Source organism: Pelodiscus sinensis, chromosome 7, assembly GCF_049634645.1.
Source record: "Pelodiscus sinensis isolate JC-2024 chromosome 7, ASM4963464v1, whole genome shotgun sequence".
Lineage (NCBI taxonomy): Eukaryota > Metazoa > Chordata > Testudines > Trionychidae > Pelodiscus > Pelodiscus sinensis.
Genome location: NC_134717.1, coordinates 22,163,927 through 22,188,813, shown reverse-complemented (window position 1 = coordinate 22,188,813; position 24,887 = coordinate 22,163,927). Strand labels below are relative to the sequence as shown.

General features: G+C 41.1%; 1 protein-coding gene across 11 annotated transcripts in view; it reads right to left on the bottom strand.

The window, feature by feature from the left end:
• Positions 1 to 24,887, bottom strand: part of KYNU (kynureninase) — a 105,334-nt gene that overhangs the window by 65,791 nt on the left and 14,656 nt on the right. For all 11 annotated transcript variants that reach the window (XR_012905146.1, XM_006135657.4, XM_006135656.4 and 8 more), the window contains 4 exons: positions 24,518 to 24,638; positions 13,059 to 13,141; positions 2,664 to 2,725; positions 1,400 to 1,471 (listed from right to left, as the gene is read on the bottom strand). Coding sequence is in view for 10 of the 11 variants with exons in the window: in XM_006135657.4 (XP_006135719.2) it covers positions 1,400 to 1,471; positions 2,664 to 2,725; positions 13,059 to 13,141; positions 24,518 to 24,638 (338 nt within the window). In the remaining variant the exon portion in view is untranslated. The remainder of the gene's footprint in view (positions 1 to 1,399; positions 1,472 to 2,663; positions 2,726 to 13,058; positions 13,142 to 24,517; positions 24,639 to 24,887) is intronic.

Below are 24,887 nucleotides of genomic sequence, written 5' to 3'. Positions count from 1 at the left end.
AGAGAATTTGTCTGTCTGTCTGCTTGTGTGCTTGTTCAAGAACTCCACCTAAAATATAAAAAGCTAGGACCACTAAATTCAATATATTGCTTCCTTTTATCATAACTTAGAGCAAAGTAAGAGTTTGGTTGTGCCAAGAAAATGGGATTGGGATTGCTTCTCAGAAAACCAAACAGATGAGAGACAGAATCCTTTTTTCCCCCCCACCAGGCAGGTAAAAGGGGCTGGTTGAGGAGTCATCAGTCTCTGTCTGGGACTGCCCCATCCCAAAGCCTCCCAACCCCCAGGCACACTTTAGGAAGGGGGAAGTTTCAGCTTCCCTCCCCCAGATTTGTATGAGGATGTTTCAGGCTGGTCGCCTTTCTCACTGTCAGGAAGTAAGAGGAAAATGCACTGTTTTCTGCATTCCTGATTCTGGCTGGAGATCTCAGGGGGCAGACAATCTGTGCACTTTGTACGTGATTCCTGACAGTGACAGGAAAGGGAAGAACATGCTGCCCTGGTATGAATCTTGGAGGGGGGAGGTATTTCAGCCACATCCAACCCTCCCTAGGAATCCAAAATAAAAATTACCTTCCTAAAAATTACACTTTATTTTTGAAAAATACAATCTTTTATATAAAGCAGGTAGCTTTTCCTTTTATTAAAAAAAAAACTTAGTTGAGTTAAGAGCCTGAGCAATGCTGGGTAACTGTGCTAGTAGTAAATAAAGAACATATATGATTATTGAGCTCTATAAACTAGAATAAAGGCAATTCTGCAGTTCATGCATCCATGCTATCGTCTTTGTTACAAATAATCCTATGAGTGATATTTGGAGTCATTTTATTGTGCCTTAAAGATAAATTTTTTTATCAATTTCCAAGACTTTACTGAGTTGATGATTAAGTAGCACTGGGCCACAAACTCAAAGATTAATTTGATGTAAGCTGCGATGCACAGACTATTGTCTCCTATTTCATAGCACACAAATTATGTTTGAACTAGTAATTTAAAGTGCTAAAAAACAAGCATTTCCATCTCTGTCTAGGGATATACAAGTGTTAATGTTGTGAGTTTTCTATTGATTTGGTTTCCTAAAGTAAAATAGCAACATGAATTAATAAAACAGCTACAACTTCAGTTGATTTAGGCAAGCAGTTTGCTCAATGTCTTTAAAAAGACTAATAAATCAATGTACCCATTCAATCTTTTCATCTTGTAACATTTTTTATTTGAACGAAAAGAATAAAACTACAGTCTGTAAAACATGCTGAGCTCAAAAGCATCTGACAGTTTTTATTTTTATTGTAATGTTACTTGGACAAGATTAGCTAATAAATATTCAAACCAGGCTACTGATACTCTTTCCAAAACTATGATACAATAATACAAATACGGTGAAAAATGAATTTCTTACGTGGTCAGAGGGAAAGGCTTTGGCTTCTAGAAGAATTTTATAGCGACTTGGAGAAGGATTAAAAAAAGATAACTGTTAAAAAAAAAGATATTTTGAAACATTTATCTAAATGGGGACCAAAAAATTAATCTCTGTGTATAAATTAACAAAATACAAAAAATTTTCACATTTATGTAGAGTACGTCAAAATAATGCCAGAGCACTTGAAAAATATTTAGTCTTTACAAAAATCTGTCATAGAAAACTTTTCTGACTTTGTACCCATTTTATAGATCTGTAAGTAGGGCCATGAAGAGATTGCGAATGAAATCCTATTTTGTTTATGTTAATGGCAAAATTCTTATTAATTTCAGTGGAGCTAGGATTACACCCACATGATTTGATCAAGGTCATACAAGCAAATTACTGGCAGAGACAGAAATGAAACACAGTAGTCCTGAATGTCCATACTCTATCTCTAATAACCAAGATTCAGATTATCCCTTATAGCAAAGCCTGAAGAGGGAGCATTGAGCTTTCCCCAAACTTCCTACATAATTCTCTGATGGTGGCAGTGTTTGGTTCATGCTCCTGCCGTGAAGGCCATAGGGATTTTGAAATAGGTTATTTTGTCATTTGGTGCTGTCCACACAGCATACATATAAACTACGGGTTTTTTTCAAAAGAGGATGAGAATTTGCATATCTTCTTTGATCTTTCAAAAGTTAAAGTACTCTGGACGTGGTTTTATTGGGAAAAAAAACCTTTTTCGAAAAAAACGTGTAAACCTCATTTTTAAGGAACAGCGGTTATTTTTCAAAAAATGGGATTGAAAGAAGATCCTCTTTCAAAAGTGCGATCAGAAGAAGATATGCAAATTCAGCTGGAATTTGCATATCCTCTTTTGAAAATAGAACGTAGTCTAGTCATGGCCACAGTGCGAAATTTCAAAATAAAGTACAATTCTGAAACATCTGTTACTCCGTATATAATGAAGTTTACAAGGACATCGGAATAGCAAGCCTGAAATAATGAGCTTGCTGTGAAGATGCAGAATAGCTATTTCGGGATATAGCATTGTAGTGTAGACGTAGCCTAGTGCTCAAGTATTTTGAAAAAGGTATTGAGATCAGTGTCTTGTGTTTTCCTCTGGAATCTCCACAAAATATTTTAAGGAGCAAATTCATGAAGGAAGAGTAAAATCTTTTTGAATTCAAGATACAAAGGCTAAAGTTAATTTGACAATATCAAATTTACTACATACAGAAAAAAAGAGTGAATGTACCATTTGGAGATGCAGATTAACAGTCAGGCCATTCATTAGAGCTATTTCTTCCTTATGAGCACCTGCAAAATAAAAATACAGAGGTATCTCTCTCTTTTCATCCTGTGTAAAATCTTGTAAAATGGTGTAAAAAGCAAAGATATGGTTTTCAGTCAATGTCTCTCAAAAGACTAGTAGGCAAACATATTTGATAAGTCATCTTCCTGAAATAAAAAAGTTCTTCTTTCTGACTCACTGGGTCAGTCTGACAAAAATATTTATTTTTCAGGTTTGATATAGCAAATAGTGAAGTAGCTTCATTTCCAAGCAAACCACCAGTGTGATTTATTATCATTAATACCTCAGCCAAATTCAACAAGAGTGGATGTTTGCAATAAGTCCCTCTCTAATACAAGACAAAATACATCTCTTTCTATAAAAAAAAATTTCCTGTGGGATGATAGAGTGACGTCATCCTGTCACTCGGGTGTCCCACCGGCTCTGCCCTCTCAGAGCCTGTTCAGAGACGGCACAACTTGCTCCAGGGAAACCTGCTTGCACCACTATTGTTCTTGGCACTCACAGACAGCTGGGCCAGCAGGCTCAGGAGAAGCGCCAGGTCCAGGGCAAGGCCCCCTGTGTTCCAGGCTGCCTGCTATCCATACTACGCTGCACCCTGAGTGTCTGCATCCTCAGCCCAGCACTGAACTGCTCTAATGAGACCCAAGCCCAGGCCCCTGACTGCCTCCCCTACACTTGCCCAGCCATGGATGGGGCTGCAGTAATAAGCGGTGCTTCTGCAACGCAGGGGGAAGGTGCCTGGCAGCGCTCACCTGAATGGCCTGGGCCCCCTTTACCTGGTGCTGCAGTTTTGCCCTACCTCCTCCCCTGCACAGTTGGAGCACTAGTGCTGGCTCCCCTAGGGGTGGGGAGAAAAGAGAGAATCCCAAGCTTCACTGCACAGGGAAGAAGTGCTCCCTCTCTCTGTCTGGAGCCTTTCCCTGTGTTCCCATTGGCCAGATTCCATCTAATGGGAGTAATGGGAGGCCGCACCTGGGACTGACACAGGGGCTGAAGACAAGTAAGTGCCCGCCACACCCTCATGCCCAGTCCCCACCTCCCAACCCACTCCTATGTCCCTCCCCCTAGCCAGAAACCCTGCTCCCAGACTGCTCCTGCCCCCTCCTCCTGGCCAGACACCTACATCCACCCTACTCCTGCCCCATACCGCCAGCCCCCTCACTCACTGCCCTGATGAGGTGCTGAAACCCCACACCTTCCATCTCCACTCACTCATTTCCTCCACCGAGACCCTGCACCCCCAACCCACTCTTCCCCCTCCTCAGGCCAGACACCCTGCCTCCTAGTCCCACCCAGACCTCGCACCCTCAGCCCCTCCTGCACTCCTCCTTCTGCCCAGATCCTGCACTCACATCCCTATCCCACCCACTGCAGCCCTGTCCCACACATTGAACCCCTCATTTTTGGCCCCACCTTAGAGCCTAGGGGGCCCACAAAATCCACTATCCCCGGAACCGCCAAAGATTTAATCTGGTCTGAGGCTTTGAACCTCAGTCCTCTTCCCCTCACTCCCACCCCTGGGGCTGGAGCACCAGGGAAGTGAGGTGTTTCAGTTGTGGGGGACGTATCATTAAGGGCTGGGGAGGTTTGGAAGGACCTCTTTTCCTTCTCACTTGTGTAGTCCCCAACAGATTTTTCTGTGGATCATTGGCCCCCGACCCCATAAAGGTTCCCCACCCCTGCCATTAATAAAGACAATGTTAAAACCTTTTTCTATTGAACATAATATTCTACTTTATTGAAAATTAAGCCTGCCCAACAAGACCACAATTGGGGTCTAGCCTCAATCTGGGTGCAGCGTCCTGTCCCCAGTCCTGATCCTGGGTCAGGCCCTGTTCTCCAGCCCTCATCTGGCCGCAGAAAGGGTTGGTGGTGGCCCCCTTCTTGCTATTGCATGGGTAGGAGGAGAGGTCACGATCCAGCTATGGCAGATGGAGGAGGATTGGAGAGTACAGCAAACAGGGTGCATAGCCCCCTAGTATATAGAAAGGAAAACTATTTATTTTTAAGTGGCTACCTTCTAATGCCAACCTAAAAATGCATTCTTAATAAAAATAAGACTTTAGCAAAATATAATTAATCATTATTATTCACAACCAAGTTTTTGGATTCAGTTTTGAGTATATAGTTCTGAGATAACTTTATAGATAAATGGGGGCTAATAGGAACCTTAGGCACAACTAATGGATTTTTCCAATATTGTTCTAGCTACTTATTTATGAGCCAATTCTCAGACTCCTATCAGCTGCTTGGGAGGTTTTAGGCAGGATGAGGAGCTATGTATTATGCAGGGCTAAGCTTAGACATGAAAAATTACCAGTTTCCTGGCTTTGGTTTTATGTTTTTTGTTGCAAAGAATTACATCTAGCTATACACCCTAGAGATGAATTAGCACTCTTTTGCTGGAAAATGGGCTTGTTTGAGTTGCCTAATAATCTCTACAAATATAGGGCAGGTTTGAGGAAAAGGGAAGAGAAAGAGAAGTCATACAAAAACCAGAGAGGACTAAAGCTTGAAGGGGAAAATGAACATATACAGGAAGAGGAGAAGCAGATGAGAAGGACCCTGTACCATGGCCGTGCTCTAGAGAAATGTTCTGGTGGGATGGAGGAAGGGGGAACTGTCACTGCACCAGCATAGGAAAAACATAGTGCTTGTGAATGGGCCTGAAATAGAATGGGGCATGGCCAGTGGATTTGGAACCTGCGTGTATATACTGTCTTAAAACCTCTGTGTAAGGGATCAAGTATCTACAATCAGCTGTGACTGCTGGATAAACAGCTAAGCACTATGCTGTCTCAGGTGATTTGTTGTTAATATTATTAATCATATTTATTACAGTAGTGTCTAAGGACCAATCAAGAGTAAGAACCCATTGCGCTAGCCGGTTTACAAACATAGCAGATGATCCCTGCCCTTATAGTCTAATGAGGTCTTCAGTTGCTCATTTTGCAAGTCATTCAAGCTGCCATCATACCACAGGAAAGGAACTGTGGCAAGCTTCTAAAAAGTCAGGATATCACCTAAGAATTCCTCACCTGGACTTTCCAGACATGGTAGGTAGAGGCTTGAAGCACTGTGACATTTGTGGGAAACAAGCGCATGGAGCTTGGTCATCATAGGTACAAAAATCCTCTATCCCCACCCAACCTACACTTCTCTGCTATCCTTTCTTTCATAGAAACATAGAACCATAGAATACTAGGACTAGAAGGGACCTCGAGAGGTCATAGAGTACAGTCCCCTGCCCTCATGGCAGGACCAAATATTGTTTAGACCATCTCTTATAGGCATTTATCTAACCTGTTCTTAAATATCTCCAGAGATGGGGATTCCACAACCTCCCTGGGCAATTTATTCCAGTGTTTGACCACCCTGACAGTTAGGAACTTTTTCCGAATGTCCAATCTAAACCACCCTTGCTGCAGCTTAAGCCCATTGCTTCTTGTTCTGTTCTCAGAGGCCAAGATGAACAAGTTTTCTCCCTCCTCCTTATGACACCCTTTTAGATACCTGAAAATGGCTATCATGTCCCCCCATGTTTCTGTTGGCAATATCCTCTTTCAGGTGTCATGCTGCTACTTGACTGCTCAATTGCAGCTGAAGAAGGAAGCCAGAGGGAGGGAGTGCCAGTTAGAGCTGTATTAATTCCATCCTTAATTTCTATCTAGGAACAAAGATGCTAAAAAAGGGATGGCACCAGGAAGTGATGAGTCACCTGCCCCTATCTCACTATCTCCTTAAGCAGACAGAGCCCTTTCTCACTAGGGTCATAGTGGCGCTAGAAACATCTTTTCTCTGTATGTGCTGTGTTATGCTATTTGACACAAACAAAAATGGTTGTCTGCATACAACTACATATGGACCTTTATTTATCACCTTAGTCTTAGTTTCTTGTAATTTATATATTGATATAACCTACATTGTATTTCAGAAATGATCTTTCTAGGATCCAATCAATCTATTGCTATTCCCAAAATCCTACCATTCAAGAGGCAGAATGATGTTTGCCATCGCTACCTCCTAACTTGGTACCATATCACCGAGACAGAATAATTCCCTATATATTCAGCTTGATAAATCTTTTCTCTAATGAAAGGAAGCAGTATATGTAAAACACCATCCTTGGTACAACTTTGGAAATAATTCTGATTATGTTAAGCAACCCTGCCAGTTTTATTTTACCTTAACTCCCTCCGGGTATGTCTACACTACCCCGCTAGTTCGAACTAGCGGGGTAATGTAGGCATACCGCACTTGCAAATGAAGCCCGGGATTTGAATTTCCCGGGCTTCATTTGCATAAGCCGGCCGGCGCCATTTTTAAATGCCGGCTTGTTCGAACCCCGTGCCGCGCGGCTACACGCGGCACGGGGTTCGAACAAGCCGGCATTTAAAAATGGCGCCGGCCGGCTTATGCAAATGAAGCCCGGGAAATTCAAATCCCGGGCTTCATTTGCAAGTGCGGTATGCCTACATTACCACCCTAGTTCGAACTAGGGTGGTAGTGTAGACATACCCTCCGTGACTACAACAGGCATAGGTGCTGGTACCAGGGGTGTGGGAAGTGCTGCTGTACCACCTGTCTTGATGTGGTTTCCATTATACACAGAGTTTACAGTTTGGTTCAATGGCTCTCTGCACCCCATTAGAGAAATTGTTCCAGTACTTCTGGCAACATGAGCATGTTTCTTACCAGAATAAGTAAAAAGCATTTTGTGCAATGATTGGAAAAAGCTAAATGCTCCTATTCTGAAAACAGTTTATCATTCAAAGTCACTACAAATCTGCTCAGAGCTCAGTCTTTTCTCATCAGAGACCGGCCTGAGCACATTGTACAACAGCAGCAATACGGTTAGTCTAATTTAATCAGAAGGTAATCCTGGCAAGGTTGTAATGTTTTAATAAAGTATAGAAGGAAAAGCCAAGATTACAGTTATGTTATGCCATTTGGCTTAAGAAAAGAAAAGAATTTTGGCATCTAGTGACCTTGACTCTACATTTCACAATGTATTTACCATTGTAACATTCATTTTAAAAGAAAACAGGTTCACATTTAATAAGCAAGTTGTAATAGAGCTATAAACCTTTAAATGGACAAAAGAAAATCTTTACGGCCTTTAGTCCACCCCTGAATAAATCCCACTAGATAACATACACTTATTGCGTCTTAGAATAATCTATGACAATTCTTCCTCCTCTATATTATGGTAAATATTAACTACCAAACAATGTTAAAATTCCATTTATGCATTCACCTTAAACCTACAAAAGGAAAAAAAAATTCAGAATTCAGTCTTCCTATCTCCATTTATATATTTAGTATTGCATGTTGCCAGGAAGAAAGCTTAATTATAAATACTACATTGGAGAAGAACATTTTAATACAGTGTCATTCATAATTTATTTGCTTCTCTTTTTCACTGTTACATAAAAAAAGAGCTTGAAATAATCAATCCATATTATGGAGACATTACCAGTCTAGATAGTTGACAATTCATCCATTATTGGAGGGGAGGGGGGAGTTATTATCTTAATTTGCTTGTTTTCAAAGAAATAATAATTTAGATTTTGAAAAACAGTTCTAAAAAAATTTCCCACAAACAAAATCCTGATGGACTGATTATCCTAATGCCAACTTCCAACTCAAACCATATATTATTGTTATATAACCCTTGGGAAAAAAAGAAAGCAAGGGTACATAATAAATCTTTACTGCTATGAGTTGCAACAGGCCTACAGAATCCTGCCTGATGAAAAACTGAAAACACAGGTTAATGGTATGTTGATCTTTATTCTTTGTCCACACTACTTCAAATGGACTAAAGTATAACAACTTCAAAGCATTTGGTCTCTGGTGAAAGAGAGGCAGAAATGTTTATAAATACACTGTAAGGCTACGTCTACATTGGCCCCTTTTCCGGAAGGGGCATGCTAATTTTTCAGATCGTAATAGGGAAATCCACGGGGGATTTAAATATCCCCCACGGCATTTAAATAAAAATGTCCGCCGCTTTTTTTCGGCTTTTAGAAAAGCCGGAAAAGAGCGTCTACACTGGCCCCGATCCGGCCCGATCCTCCGGAAAAAAGCCCTTTTCCGGAGGATCTCTTATTCAAAGTAGGAATAAGAGATCCTCCGGAAAAGGGCTTTTTTCCGGAGGATCAGGCCGGATCGGGGCCAGTGTAGACGCTCTTTTCCGGCTTTTCTAAAAGCCGAAAAAAAGCGGCGGACATTTTTATTTAAATGCCGCAGGGGATATTTAAATCCCCCGCGGATTTCCCTATTATGATCTGAAAAATTAGCATGCCCCTTCCGGAAAAGAGGCCAATGTAGATGAGCCCTTAACACTTTTATGAGTTCTCTGAAAGAGAAGGGTTTAGCATGGATCTGGCGATAGCAGAAATGTGATGACACCTACAGAAAAATATATTTCTTACTCACCAAGGGTATGTCTACACTACCCTCCTAATTCGAAATAGGAGGGTAATGTAGGCATACCGCAATTGCAAATGAAGCCAGGGATTTGAATTTCCCGGGCTTCATTTGCATAAAGCCGGCCGGCGCCATTTTTAAATGCCGGCAGTTCGAATCCCGTGCCGCGCGGCTACACACGGCACGGAGTAGCTAGTTCGGATTAGGCTTCCAAATCCGAACTAGCTACTCCGTGCCGCATGTAGCCGCGCGGCACGGGGTTCGAACTGCCGGCATTTAAAAATGGCGCCGGCCGGCTTTATGCAAATGAAGCCCGGGAAATTCAAATCCTGGGCTTCATTTGCAATTGCGGTATGCCTACATTACCCTCCTATTTCGAATTAGGAGGGTAGTGTAGACATACCCCAACTCTCTTCAAGCTGTGCATATTTCCTTTAGTTAAAAGAAGTTGTTTAAAATACACTGATTTTATGGTCAACCCAGGTAGAACCATTGTATGTAGCAAGGGAACTCTCCCAGAAGGAACATCAGAACTCACAGAAACCATTCCCAACCAACTCATGACACAACTGGCAAGTTTCCTCCAGGATTCAACTGAGGCTATGTCTACACTGCGGCAGTTTTTCAGAAGAGGTAATGCAAATCTTGTACTCTCATTTGCATATTCTCTTCTGATCTTTTTGTGGAAGAGGTTTTTGTGATAAAAAGCCCTGTGTAGATGGGGCCATTTGTCAGAAAACCCCCGTTTTGTGCAAGATCCCTGATTCCTCAAAAAATGAGGTTTATAGGATCTTGCACAAAATGGGGGGTTTCCGACAAATGGCCCTGTCTACACAGGGCTTTTTATCACAAAAACCTTTTCCACAAAAAGGATTGGAAGAGAATATGCAAATGAGAGTGCGAGATTTGCAAATGAGAGCTCCATTTGCATCTCCTCTTCTGAAAAACTGCCACAGTGTAGACGTAGTCTGTCTTCAGAAACTACAGAATTAGCAGTGTTTGTCAGGACAAGATATTTGTTACCTCCCTATAAACAGTCCTCACAATAACAGCATAGCTGTCTGTTTCAAATCTATAAGATAACAGTCAACACTCAGATATTCACTCCAGATACAATTGACAAACCCCTCCATTCCATCTTCATCCACAACAATTTTACACTCAACAACACACACTTTATCTAAACCATAGTTATAGCCATTGGTACTATGATGGCTCCATAATATGCCAACCTCTTCAGGGGCCGTCCTGAGGAAGAGTTTCTGGACAAAAGTATCATGGAACCAATACTACACCTGAGATACATTAATTATATTTTCATCCTGTGGACAGATGACTTAAATTCCTTCATCTATTTTTACAAGTTCAGCAACCACTACCATCCATCAGATTCTCTCTGTAACATTTCCTCTCTATCATCTTCCTGAACACCATAATCAGCTACAACAGTGGAACTCTACAGATAAGAACATACAAAAAAAACTATTGATTACCACATTAACCTTCAAAAATCTAGTGACCACCCCAAAGACACCAAGAAACTAGTTATCTATAATCAGGCATACATATACACAAAACATGTTCTGAGGAGAAAGATCAACATGCCATAGCACACTTAAAACAAACTTCATCAAACAAGGCCACTTCACCAAAGAATCAGAACTCACCCCTAGAATGGACCACTCAAATAAACTGAGACAACCTGCTTCTATATAGAAACAAACATTCCCTCTACCCGTGCAACCATCCCTCCATTCGTCACCTAACATTACACACTGAAAGCCAAGCAGTTACATTTAAACAGTTTACAACTCATGTTCAGTGGGGACCATGTTCTGAAATAAATCTTTTCTGAACCCCCACTTCTGGCCTTCAAATAATGCACCAACTTTTCTAAGCTCATCATCAGAAGCAAGCTCCTCACAGACCACACCAGCCATCCCAAAGTGGAACCAAATGCTGCGATGAGAGGTTCAAAACCTGAAGCTACAATGCTCACTACTCCTTGCAACACACCTTTCAAGATCCATGAGTCCTATATATACCTATCACACTGGTGAACCTCATAAGTTTAAATAAATGCCCTCAAACAACAATCATCTATTTGAAACAAGATAATCACTATACCCTGGAATGAACTTACACAGAAAAATAAGGGACAAAAACACATATCAGCCATCATTTAATATTTTTCAAAAAACGACTGCTCCATATCTGACCTCTCAGTCCTTGATCTCAAAGGAAACCTGCACAATACCTTCAAAATGAGTCTGAATTTTAGATTAATAACTTCTCTAGACACCAAAAATCATGGTCTTAATAACAGATTCATATGTCCAGTACCTTTGTGGACTTCCCCTTTTTTGTGTGCTCTAACTACAAAGGTGTTAATAGGACAATTCGTCATGAGTTGTGTCTTAGAATGTGTGTTAGCTGCTTATGCTAAAAATCTGTTCCACTTCCTATTTAGACATGAAACTGAGTAACTTTGCCAGACCTGAAGAAAAACTCTGTGTATCTTGAAAGCTCGTCTCTTTCACCAACAGAAAACGGATCTAATAAAAGATATTACTTCACCCACCTTGTCTTTATAGTATCTTGGCACTAACTCTAGAATAACCAGGCATGTTCATCATTCATCCTGGAATATTCTTCTATGGGGAAGGTGTGGGGATTGGTGCTCACGAGAGGCACCAGTCAAATCTCTTTTTTGGCAACTAATTTTGCCCCTGTGCTGATGAGATGAAAAACTCCTAACATGAGTCAGGCTCTCATGGGATATGACAGAATCATAGGCTGTGTCTACATTGGCACCCTTTTCCGGAAAAGGGATGCTAATGAGACCAGTTGGAATCGCAGATGCCACGGGGGATTTAAATATCCCCCGTGGCATTTGCATGAACATGGCTGCCGCTTTTTTCCGGCTCGGGGTTTTGCCAGAGAAAAGCGACAGTCTAGACGAGATCTTGCGGAAAATAAGCCCTTTTCCGGAAGATCCCTTATTCCTACTTAAAAGTAGGAATAAGGGATCTTCCGGAAAAGGGCTTATTTTCCACAAGATCCCATCTAAACTGGTGCTTTTCTCCGGCAAAACCCAAAGCCGGAAAAAAGCGGCAGCCATGTTCATGCAAATGCCGCGGGGGATATTTAAATCCCCCGAGGCATTTGCAATTCCGACTGGTCTCATTAGCATCCCTTTTCCAGAAAAGGGTGCCAATGTAGACACAGCCAGAGAGTGTAAAGCCAGAAGGGACTATTGTGATAATCTAGTCTGAATTTCTGCGCATTACTTCCCACTGAACACCTGAAATAGACCCATATACTGAGTTACTGAAGTGTTCAAATCATGATTTAAAATCTTAAAATGACAGAGAATCTACCATTTACTCTAGCTTAAACCAGAAAATGATCCATGCAGCAAAGGTAGGTGAAAAAAACTCCAGAATCTCTGCCTCATTAATCTGGGGGAAAATTCCTTTCCAACCCCAAATAGACTGATCAGTTAGATTCTGAACATGTAGTCAAATCAAGGAGGAAAAGCAGGAAACCTCTGGACAACAATTATTTACTTTAGAACTAAAGGAATGATCCAACTCTCTCCTTTAAAAGAGAAATGCTGTGATGTTCACTGCCCTTTAACAATGGCGTTGACCAAGTGGTTTATTGTGAACCCAGAACCCTCACTGTAATTAGATTCGTTATACACATGGTCATATATTGTTGTCTTCATTCATCTCCTAAATCACATACAGACCTTAAACTGAATGGCACTCAGTGTACTGAGCAGTCAGGAAGACTACTGTGAAACAAAGTGCTAGAAATAAATTTGGGATGTAAAGTTTCTGGGTTCTCCACTACAAATAACACTTTTTCAAAACAGTTCTCCCTCTGGCTTGTACATACCCACAATTCCAGCCATAAGCTCCACGATGCACTCATCTCCTAAAGCCCATGGGCGCTTGCCATTGAAATGACCATGAATACCTCTGAAAAGGAAGAGAAACAAATGATGAAAATGTAGGCTGTTCTCTTTGATACATTGCTTAGAGCAATAACTCAGTCCTCCTCAGTATGGGGCTTGTATAATCTGAACACACTACATTGATTGTATCATATGAGCTCCTAACAAATAGAGTCACCAACAAACAATGGATTTATTGACATCTAACAGGGGTTTTAAAGACTCGAAACCATCTTATCCAAAATCTTGTTCAACAAATAAATAAACCTGAAAGTGGATGTTTAGAAAACCACAAAGGGCTAGATAACAGCTTTGTCACAAACCCTCTATAGAGGGGGAACATCTGTTGCACTTTCTCAGAAGTGGACTGGGTCTGGGTGTAAGATCTGGACGTGGTGTGTGTGTGTGTGTGTGTCTGTGTGGGGGGTGTAGGTAGAAGGGAAGTAATCTGTCCCAGCCATATAACTGGCATAAATGTGCTGGTTGGTGCACTAGAGCAGTCACTTCCCATTCCATCCCACCAACTCCACACAAACCGGGGGGGCACACACTAATGACCCTGCAAAGCCGCTTTCCCACCTGCACTGCTAACAACAATCATGGTAGCCAGCACAGGAGAGTTCCCCTTTCTTTTGTGAATGCTGAATAGCATAAGCCACAGTCTTGTCCAAAGGTGGCATTTACATTGAAGAGGGGCTATGTAGGGTGCAAGAGGAAGGACAGGATTTCCTACTCTTAGGTAACAGCAATCCTTGCTTCTTTCTGCCTCCTGAAAAATTTACAGCTTCTTTCTGCCTCCTGAAAAATTATTTAGACCCATAGAACTCCAAATCTAAATATCCACTGAATTTCTAAATCACATTTTGAAAATGATTCCTCTCTTTATGGGGACCAAAACCAAGCCTGTGGAGCATTTGGAATCTACATCTGAATCTCAACTATGTGGCTTGAAATTATCCCAGCTATGAACACTGCAAAAACAGTTTGTAAAGTAAGCAACGTATTTATAAATCTTTACATGTAATATTGTGAAGGTTTAATTACAAAATAAATCAATATATGGAAAATAATATTGGTGTTAATTTGGGGAAATGTTATTCCTGGACTCCACTCTTGCAGCTTTTTTTTTTTTTTTTTTTTGAAAGCAACTATGGAATCTGAAATACCAGAGAACACAGAAAAAAGAATTAAGCTGCTTCAGAAGAACTAGACCAGTAGGGAAATAGGTGCAGCACAGTGGAACTAGAAGCTGTGACAAAAGTAAAAAAGAACTGTTGTCTATATAAGCCTTCAGAATTTCTTATGGTGTTCCCCCAAACTCAGGGGAGCCTTTTGGCATATTATTTAATCAGCAAACAAGCTGTATGAACCAGCCACCAACTTGAAAAGGGCTTTTACCTTTTCACACTTCTTTAAAATGTTTTCCCCAAAAAACTCCACACCTTCCCCAGATCAGTTTTCATCCTACAGCACCCCTTTTCCACACAGATATCCACTTTTTATAATCCTCTGGTTTCTGACTGACATTAGCCATATTTGCATGTCATAGAGCAATGCCTAGATTTGGAAACACTGGTTCAGAGTAAAGAATGCTTTGTGAACAAAAGAAAACCCCATGTTACCCTTCTCATTACCACTCTGCTCAGGATAAGCAAACCCCTGCACTGGCGCCAGTGTAGATGCATAATGGAGGAAAGATGAGGAAATACATTGCCATCTCCCCCATTTTGCTTACAAGCCATGCAATCTGGCCCTAAAACATTAAATGAGAAGAACTCTAATCCTGAAACCATAAGAATTCACTTCCCCTAATTATCATTGGCTGGCTTGAAGCATCTTTTCCCAGCCTTAAAATTAATTCCCAGAGAAATAATTCTAATGGGAAATAGGCACTGTTCTTATAGGTAAATAATAGATGATAGATAGATCAGAATAAGGAAACTGAGGCAGGGGTGTTAAGAGACCAGTGATTTTTTAGCAGAAGTTAGTGTCAGAGCTAGGAAGATTAACATTAAGGAATTCCTAGGTTAGGCTCAGTCCATAAAACAATTTTTCTCTGTCTCTGTGCAGCGGATAACAGGTAGAAAACCATCACTAATTTCCCTTCAAAACTTATCTTTATGGAAAGTAGAAACGCTATAGCAATACAGATTGTTTATGGGAAAATAGAAGGATTTCCCTTGGGCTGAATTACATCCCTGTCCTCACTGGATTTGCAGTTCTAAAAAGGGCATGCGAGATATGGCTAAGTGGAAAGTGACAACAACCTATGGGATTTTCTTCCCTCTTTTTCTTTCTCCTGTCAGTATTTATTAAAGCCCTCCTAAAGTGAACTTATTGGTAATACAATTCCAGAACTAATTTCCAGTTTACCCAGAAAACTGATTTGGACTTTGAACACTTTTATATTTCTGGGGAAAAAAACACATGAAAATAAAAGCATAATGGAGCATAAGAAAGGTGGCATTAATTATTTTTACTCATATTATTATGCAACAGCTTTCAACCTGTCTCTTTCCTGATGGCCAACATAAATGCTAGGAGACAAAAATTATTACAGCTAAAATGGTACTTACAGGCATATTCTTGGCTCCTTTTTTATTTTAATTACATGGAACTCTGTAGCCTTTGCTGATGGCACAATACATTCTGTTACACTTAGGTTGTAAAAATTCTATGCTCTGCCTCAGAGAATTTATCTTTCTGCATATTATGCCACCCCATTCCCAAGTCTAGTAGATACTGAGGATAATAATATTTAAGGATACAGTAACAACTGCAGTGCTCATGGCATTCCACTCATTGGACATCAGACATAGATAGCCTACTGTCTCATTTTGTTTCCATTTTCCCCTTAGGTAGTAACAGAGATTTAAATGAAGGTACCCAAATAAATGAATATGTATGTGGTTCATCAAAGCACATGAAAAAAAAGCTGATGCACACAGAACCATGCATAGATTACAATGAGAGTTTCCAACTGAGAAAATTAATATTTATGCAGTTGCTGTCTAGCTGCAATTTGGTATGACATCATAATGCCACTTTTTGGTTGTTAGATCTGTAGGGGGCTCTCCCTCAGCTGACAAAGTTCATCAGGGACATAGTGAACTCATTTTCTCACATGATCTGTGTTTTAAAGATAGAAACTAAAATGATTTAATCAGCTTCCAACTTCAAGGGTCCTCCAACCTTCTACAAGAGAGACAGAGGGAGAAAAAGATAATCTTTTCCTTTCCCAATCATCTACAAACATAGTGAAGAATCATCCTTTGCCAGTGTTTAATGCCATTTATTTTATGAGCCATACAGATCTTCAAATTTTGATTATACTTTCAACTACATAAAGTAAGAAATGTATGGATATAAGAGTTATATGGAGCATTCTCATCTATGTGGTATTTACTGTGTTTAAGATGTACAGGTCCTAAAGATTAACAGGCCTAGAAGATTCTGGGTACAGCACTTGACTTTCCCCCATCAGTGTTAACAAGTAGATTGGTTGATATGCCTTGAACCTTGTTCTGGAAGACTATTTCTGTGGACATGAGGTTGCTTCATTCTTCATAGCTATGTCCAGTCCCACTGTTGATAACGCTGCAGCTCCATTGGTAAAAGTAATGGTGTGATCACTTCAATAGCCTTAGATTATTTGTGATGCATGAACCAAGAAATAAGTCTGGTAGAATGCCAATGACTGAAGTATTGCACTGATTCAGATGTTATCATAAAGCTGCCTCAATTATGCACGAGGCAAAGAGGAGATTCTCCATCTTCACTAAAGCATCTACCATCTGGACCCAGGGGAAGGAGCGCCTTGAAGAATTTTACCAGGATTTCAACAATTTTGACCCTACCATCAATTTCAGCTTCAACTGGTCCACACAGGACATCAACTTCCTGGGCACTATAGGACAAATAAGAGATGGTCACATGAATACCACTCTATGCCAGAAACCTACTGACCTCTATACTTACTTACACACCTCCAGCTTTCATCCAGGACACATCACATGATCTATTGTCTACATCCAAGCCCTAAGATATAACCACATTTGCTCCAATCCCTCAGACAGAGACAAACACCGACAGGATCTCTATCAAGCATTCTGAAACTATAATACCCACCCAGAGAAGTGAATAAACAGATTGATAAAGCCAGACAGATACCCAGAAGTCAACTACTACAGGAAAGACCCAACAAAGAAAGCAACAGAACACCGCTAACTATTACCTTCATCCCCTATCTAAAACCTCTCCTACCCATTAAGGATCTATTACCGATCATGGATGACAATCTCTTGCTGTCACAGACGCTGAGAAGCAGACCAATCCTCACTTAAAAACAGACCCACAACATGAGAGAAATCCTCACCACCAACTTCACACTCCACAGAAATGCTAATCCAGGAACCTATCCCTACAACAAACCCCATTGCCAACTCTGTCCACACATCTACCCTAATGACATCATCACAGGACCTAACCACATCAGCTATACCATTAAAGCCTCATTCAATATGCGGAGAATTGTTTGAATAAATCAAAATAAATAATAAAGGATTCAGGAATAAATAAATAACAAAGGGTTCAGAAAGAGGATAGGAAGATTAAACCGGTGAAGGAGAGTGGGGAAAGTGGATGTAGGGGAAGAAAAGGAGAGAGAGGGACCACTGGAAAGGAGACATCATCACAGGACCTAACCACATCAGCTATACCATTAAAGCCTCATTCAATATGCGGAGAATTGTTTGAATAAATCAAAATAAATAATAAAGGATTCAGGAATAAATAAATAACAAAGGGTTCAGAAAGAGGATAGGAAGATTAAACCGGTGAAGGAGAGTGGGGAAAGTGGATGTAGGGGAAGAAAAGGAGAGAGAGGGACCACTGGAAAGGAGAAAGGGATGGATCAAGACTTGGAGCAAGTTAGAAAGGGGCAACATATTATAGGAGGGTAGAGAGAACCAAGGCAAGAAACAAGTTTCTAGTCTTTTCCCAGAACCTAATATGTCTGGTTCTGAATTACATACATCTATGTATATTTGCTATTCTGCCTCTGATTGCAGCTAAAGATCCTTTGCTACACTTGCTTACTTGAAAAACAACCAAGGCACTACAATGTGTGCGCACTATTTGAATGGTCTAGTTTTCAAGTTTATTGAAAGGTGATACAAGACACTAACAACAGATAGAAAAGGTGAAGTACTGCTTTACAAGATAGCCAAAATCCTTGAGATTATTTTTTGCTTGTGTGAAATATTAGATTTACTTGGTTTCAAAATGATATACCTAGTTTGCATAATAAAATTCATTTGATTCATTTATTTAATTAATTAATTTATTTATTTTTATGTTTTACCTCTCACATCCCCCACTACTAAACTGTACATTGCCAACACATTGACCACTGAACAACCATCTATTTAATAATCCTCAAACACTATTTACCTGGCCTGGAGTTTACCTAGTTGTGCTTGGTAACCTAAAGGCAAAAGGTACCATAAACCATTTTGAGTGGCTTCAACTAGCTAATATCTATTTTTATTGCTTTTTTATTTCTTTTGAATACTGGCTTCTCCAAGTATAAGCTTCTGTACTCTGTTCTATTTTGTACTGACCTTATTTTGACATTCTCGTTTGCCTTAGGTGTCTCTGCAGCTAGCAGGGTGATATAGTTTTTAACTTTCTGCTATTTACTGAGTGAGGTGTTCTGGGCCAAATTGCATTTTTGTCAAGAAGCTTTTATAGATTTGAAATCATGTTTACTCAGATTTTTTTTCTTAGATCTAGTTATTGTTTTGAAGGCATGTTGATATTATGGAGCCTCATGCTGCATCTCCTTTCGTTTTGGATTTTTATATTCATTGAGTAGGGAAAAATATCCTTCATTGTCACAAAAACAAGCAGAAGAATGGAAAGCAAACCAACAAAAAGGAACAATGAGGGAGCTGAAATATGCTCTCTCTGCATCATTTTACAGAGAAGAGCGCTATCTGACTTTAACCTTTTGAAAGAAGTCAGCCATTTCTGTGATAAAGTACGATAATCATACAGAAATGGACAGAGTTGCAATTTTTTTAAATGAATACCGAAACTGCAGAGCTGTGCTGAATGAACAGCCAAGAGGAAAGAGTTCTTCACAAAGTTCAAATTCATTCAGAACAACTCCCTCCTCCCCTATAAGAATAAAACTAGCTATATAAATAAGTTGTAAGCTATTTTTATTAACTGCAAACCTTCATCTTTTAAGGAGTAAAAAAAAAGCAAGTGCAACATTTACAGTGTGATGTACATTATTTTGTGTCTGTTGCAACTTATTGGAGAAAATTTACCCAGTTAGCAGAACCCACTTTCCACATTCATCCGTCCTACATTTCCTCTGACCACTCACCAGGAACTCACATTTGTTGCAGTTATATTCTTGCAAAGCACCTCAGGGATACCCAGAATTCTGTGACACCTTACCACTACATTCCTTTAGCACCATGCATTATTTTCTGTGCCTTCTGTAGCTCACCTGAAATCAACTACCTCTGGCCGCACAAGTTCTGCCATCCAGGTCTCTGCAGACTTTACTTTTTCTGCTAGCGATAGGCACACACCAACCCTGAGTGCTTGGAGTGCTCCTAGCAGTTTCTAGACTTTTAGCACTGGACACTAAGGCTATGTCTACACTGCAGAGCCATTTCAGGATACTGGAAGTATGTGTGTCTTTTGAGCACAGCTGTTCTCTCAAAATATAATGGGCTCACTATTCCTAAGTCTCTGTAAACCTCATTCAAATGGGGGTTGTCCAGGTTGCATATTAGGAAAAACTATTTCACTAGGAGGGTGGTGAAGCACTGGAATGGGTTACCTAGGCAGGAGGAAGAATCTCCATCTCTAGAGGTTTTTAATTCCTGGCTTGATAAAGCCCTGGCTGGGATAATTTAGTTAGGGTTGGTCCTGCTTTGGGCTGAGGGCTAGACTCAATGATCTCCTGAGGTCTCTTCCATCCTTATGATTCTATTACATAAGATATATATACAAAAAAGAAAAAAATATGAAATGCAAACCCTGAGTCAACACTCAGCACCTTCCCTAAGGGGCTGTAGGGTGCAACATTTCCCCACATTCCACTCCAGACCCTGTGCCCATTCTGCCTCTCCTTTGTCTGATCCAAAACCTGTTTGTCCTATGTGCCCTACGTGCAGATTTTAAACATTTTCAGTACATATAACACAATTCCTTAAGTATCATCTGTACATACATCTCACAATGATTATGAGAATCAGTATGACAATTTTCTATTAAATACCTCTGCTTTGACCCTTTATGGATAATCTCATGAAAGCACTGTGTTCAGCATACAGAGTCTGCCAAGCCTGTTAGGGTATGTCTACACCACAAAGTTAATTCGAACTAACAGCTGTTAGTTTGAATTAACTTTCATAGGTGCTACACATACAAACAGCTAGTTCGAACTTAATTCGAACTAGCGGAGGAGTTAATTCGAACTAGGTAAACCTCATTCTATGAGGACTAACGCCTAGTTCGAATTAAGTAGTTCGAATTAAGGGCTGTGTAGCCACTTAATTCGAACTAGTTGGAGGCTAGCCCTTCCCAGCTTGCCCTGGTGGCCACTCTGGGCACAACCAGGGAAATTCTTCTGTCCCCCTCTCGGCCCCGTAGCCCTTAAAGGGGCATGGTCTGGCTATGGTGCCCATGCCAGCTACAAGCCTACCAGCACCCAGCCAGAAGACCCTGCACCTGGCACAGCATGAGCCAGCCTCTTCCCAGTAACAAGGCTGGCGGCTCCCAGGAGCCTTTCCGGGGCCGCAAGAGGCGGGCGTCCGCCTGGTCTACTGCAGAGATCGTGGACCTCATCCAGTTTGGGGGGAGGCCTCCAATGTCCACGACCTCCGCACAAGGCACAGGAAAGTGACCATCTAGGGCAGGATAGCTGCAAGCCTGGCCACCAAAGGCCACATGCAAAGCCAGGAGCAGGTTTGCATAAAAATCAAGGTGGTCCAGTGAGACACCCGACCCTGAGCCCTGAGTTTAGAACATAAGAATATAAGAATGGCCATACTGGGTCAGACCAAAGGTCCATCTAGCCCAGTAGCCTGTCTGCCGACAGCGGCCAACACTAGGTACCCTGGAGAGGATGGACCGAAGACAATGACCAAGCCATTTGTCTCGTGCCATCCATCTCCAGCCTTCCACAAACAGAAGCCAGGAACACCATTTCTACCCCCTGGCTAATACCACTCCATGGACCCAACCTCCATGACTTTATCTAACTTCTCTTTAAACTCTGTTATAGTTCTAGCCTTTACAGCCTCCTGTGGCAAGGAGTTCCACAGGTTGACTATTTGCTTTGTGAAGAAGAACTTTCTTTTATTAGTTTGAAGCCTGCTACCCATTCATTTCATTTGGTGTCCTCTAGTCCTTCTATTATGGGAACTAATGAAGAACTTTTCTTTATGCACCCTCTCCACACCACTCATGATTTTATAGACCTCTATCATATCCCCCCTCAGTCTCCTCTTTTCTAAGCTGAAAAGTCCCAGTCTCTTTAGCCTATCTTCATATGGGACCTGTTCCAAACCCCTGATCATTTTAGTTGCCCTTTTTGGAACCCTTTCCAAGGCCAAAACATCTTTTCTGGGGTGAGGAGATCACATCTGAACACAGTACTGAAGATATGGCGTACCATAGTTTGATTCTTCCCCTCCTCCTTCTTCCCCTGGCTTCCCCCTTCCAGCTCCCTCCTCCCAGGTTTCCCCCACCCCTCTCCCACCCTCTCTCTTCCCCTCTCCCACCTCCTTTTCCCAGTCTCCCCAGAGGCTAATCCCCCCCCGCCCTCCAGTTTTGTTAAATAAAGAGAGTTTCTATTTTTGAACACACGTGTCCTTTAGTTTGTACATCAGGAAGCGGGGCTAGGGAGGGGTTAAGTGGAAGGAGGTGAGGGAGGAATGGGGTATGAGCCCCCGATGGGGAGGACTGGGGTGGCTCTGCAGGCTCCTCAGGGTGGAAGCTCTCCTGCAGCTCCCCGATTGACCCCCCCTGTATGGCAGCCTGCGGCAAGTGCAGCTGGGCTGATGGCCGAGTGCTGTGATGTGCCGAGTGTGGGTACTCAGGGTACTCCAAGTCAGGACTGCTTTGCTGTCCCTCATCGAGGTAGACAAGCAAGCGGGGAACCCTGAGAACTGTCTGTCCAGGCTGGGGGTCGGGTCCCTTTACTCACAGCCCTCGGCTAGCCTGAGGCAACAGCTCCACGTTCTAAGTCCGTCCTAACCTGATGCCCTGCCGGCACTACTTCCAGCCAGCCTTAACTTCGGTTCAGGGTCCACTCAATGTGGACATGCTAGTTTGAATTAGCAAAATGCTAATTCGAACTAGTTTTTAGGTCTAGATGCACTAGTTCGAATTAGCTTAGTTCGAATTAACTAATTTGAATTAAGTTAGTTCGAATTAGTGCTGTAGTGTAGACATACCCTTAGGAGCTACTGTTAGGATATGTCTACACTACAGCGTTATTTCAAAATATCTATTTTCAAAATAGTTATTTTGAAATAGTATTTTGATATTTCGAAATAGCGCATCCACACTGATTGGATGCTGAATCGCTTTTAAAGCCTGCCAGCAGGGCTTCAGGTCAAAAGTTACCTTGTGGCCAGGGCAGCCAGCAGGGCATCCTGGGAAGAGCTGAAGGCCCCCTATTTCAAAATAAGCATCTACACAGCACTTATTTCGAAATAGCAATTTCAAAATTGGCGCTATTCCTCGTGGAATGGGGTTTACCAATTTCCAAATAAGCCTTCCACTATTTCAAATTAATTTCGAAATAGCACTTGGCTTGTGTAGACGCTAGGAAGGTTATTTCAAAATAATGGGTGTTATTTCAAAATAACTTTGCTGTGTAGACATACCCTTACAGAACAAGTATCAGAGGGGAATGTCTCTGTTGCAGAACAGCAAACCCTTTGGCAGTTGGCACTAAAGGGTTCTTAAGACCAAAATACTCTACCCAGTAAAACTGTCTTTTTTAAATTATTTTCCCAGATAACTCAGTCATCTGGTTATTCTCTTTCCTACTAATCTTTCCTTCCTCATTATTATTTATCCCTTCCTGCTCTCCCCTGTTATAGTTGCCCATGTATATGTTGGACACCTCACAAAATAGGCTAAGGTACATTCCATGCTCCATAGAGTATACTTTCAAAATTTAACTTGATAACCCCTTAGAGAAGAGGAGCGGGAAGGTAAAGAGTGATCATAAAAGGATAATAAAGATAAAAAGAATTAAATAGCTCCTTCTATCTCACAAGTAAGTTTCTCCTTTTTCTTTTGTCTCTCTTCTATTCTCCCCCTCTTACTTCTTCTATTTTCTGTTTCTGTCTCTCTCTCATTTCAGTTTTAAAGAGAACCTGGTGCCTCTAGTGAGGGTATTGATGACAGGAACGCTCTAGGTATTCCTACATCAGATTCATATTGGAAGCACTTGCACCACTTGGTGTGGCTTTTTGCATTGTTATCATAGCACTTGCAGAGGGGGTAGAAGAACAGACTCTCTGTTGATAATAGTGTTTCTACAAGCTCTGTCAAAAGCATGTCCCCATTTGGTCACCTGATATAGCTGTTTTCTTTGGACCTCATTGTTCTCAGTACTGCTACATACACCATGAGCACAGACTTGCTTTTATTTATTATTAATGGCAAGTTTAACTGGTTTCTTAGACATTTCCTTTTAAGCAGCACATGGAGATGTTTGTGAAATCCCCAGTACTGTAATTTCTCAGTGTTTTCTTATACCAGGTCCAATCTGTGGTGCTAGTTCTAATCAGTGTTCAGCTGGTTGCTCATACTCTCCTATGGACAGAAAGTTTGTTCTTCCCATACTGAATGGAGTTTTAGGCATGGACCTGTTACAGGAACAACTAGGGAATGGCTAGCACCGGCAGCCAAACTGCCTCTGTTTTAAGGATTCACAGGATAAATGAGCAATGATGTATACTAATAGGAAGGTTATGGAAGCTGATATATCATGTGTATTGAGCATGTGTGCTCCTGCCGCAAGCACAGCTAGAGCTTGAATAGAACAAGTTAAAATCTGTCATCTGAGGAACTTCCAGGTGAACCAAATGGGAACCTCCTTCTGGCTTAACCAATGAAGGCCAAGCTAAAATTCTCTCATCTGGAAGTTTCTCTTTTCCTGTTCTAAAGCTCACTCTTTTTAAAGAAGATTTAAATTTTGCTAGGAACACACTGAATATGTATTACCCCTACCTTGGGGGTGGTTTTAATGAAATATTCCTGTAATAAAATGTGTTCAAACTGTATCTCCAGATAAGATAAAAGGCTGTCCTCCCCAAGCAAAGATGGTTAATGTTTTACATGCCCTTTAATTACTCACGTTCTAGCCCACATATCCAACTCTTCATCCAGGTAAGCTTTAACTTTTTTTGGCTGAAGTCCAAGAGAATTCCCAGCAAAGTAGATGCAGCTTTCATTGTCATTCACTAAAGTTGGGTTAGCTGGGAGGGGAAAAATAAAAAACCCTCAATTATAACTATACCACTATTCAGATAGTTACATTATTTCCTTCCACTCAAAAGAGCACAGATTTTCTGATCAATAGAAATATCAAATAAATGTGGTAAAATACATGCTAGAAACAAACATTAAGATGACATTTCTTTATGCAGTGATTTGATTTTTATGGAAAAATAGATTAAATGACTAGAAAATATCTCTTGCTATGTTTGGCAATACTTCATTGAACT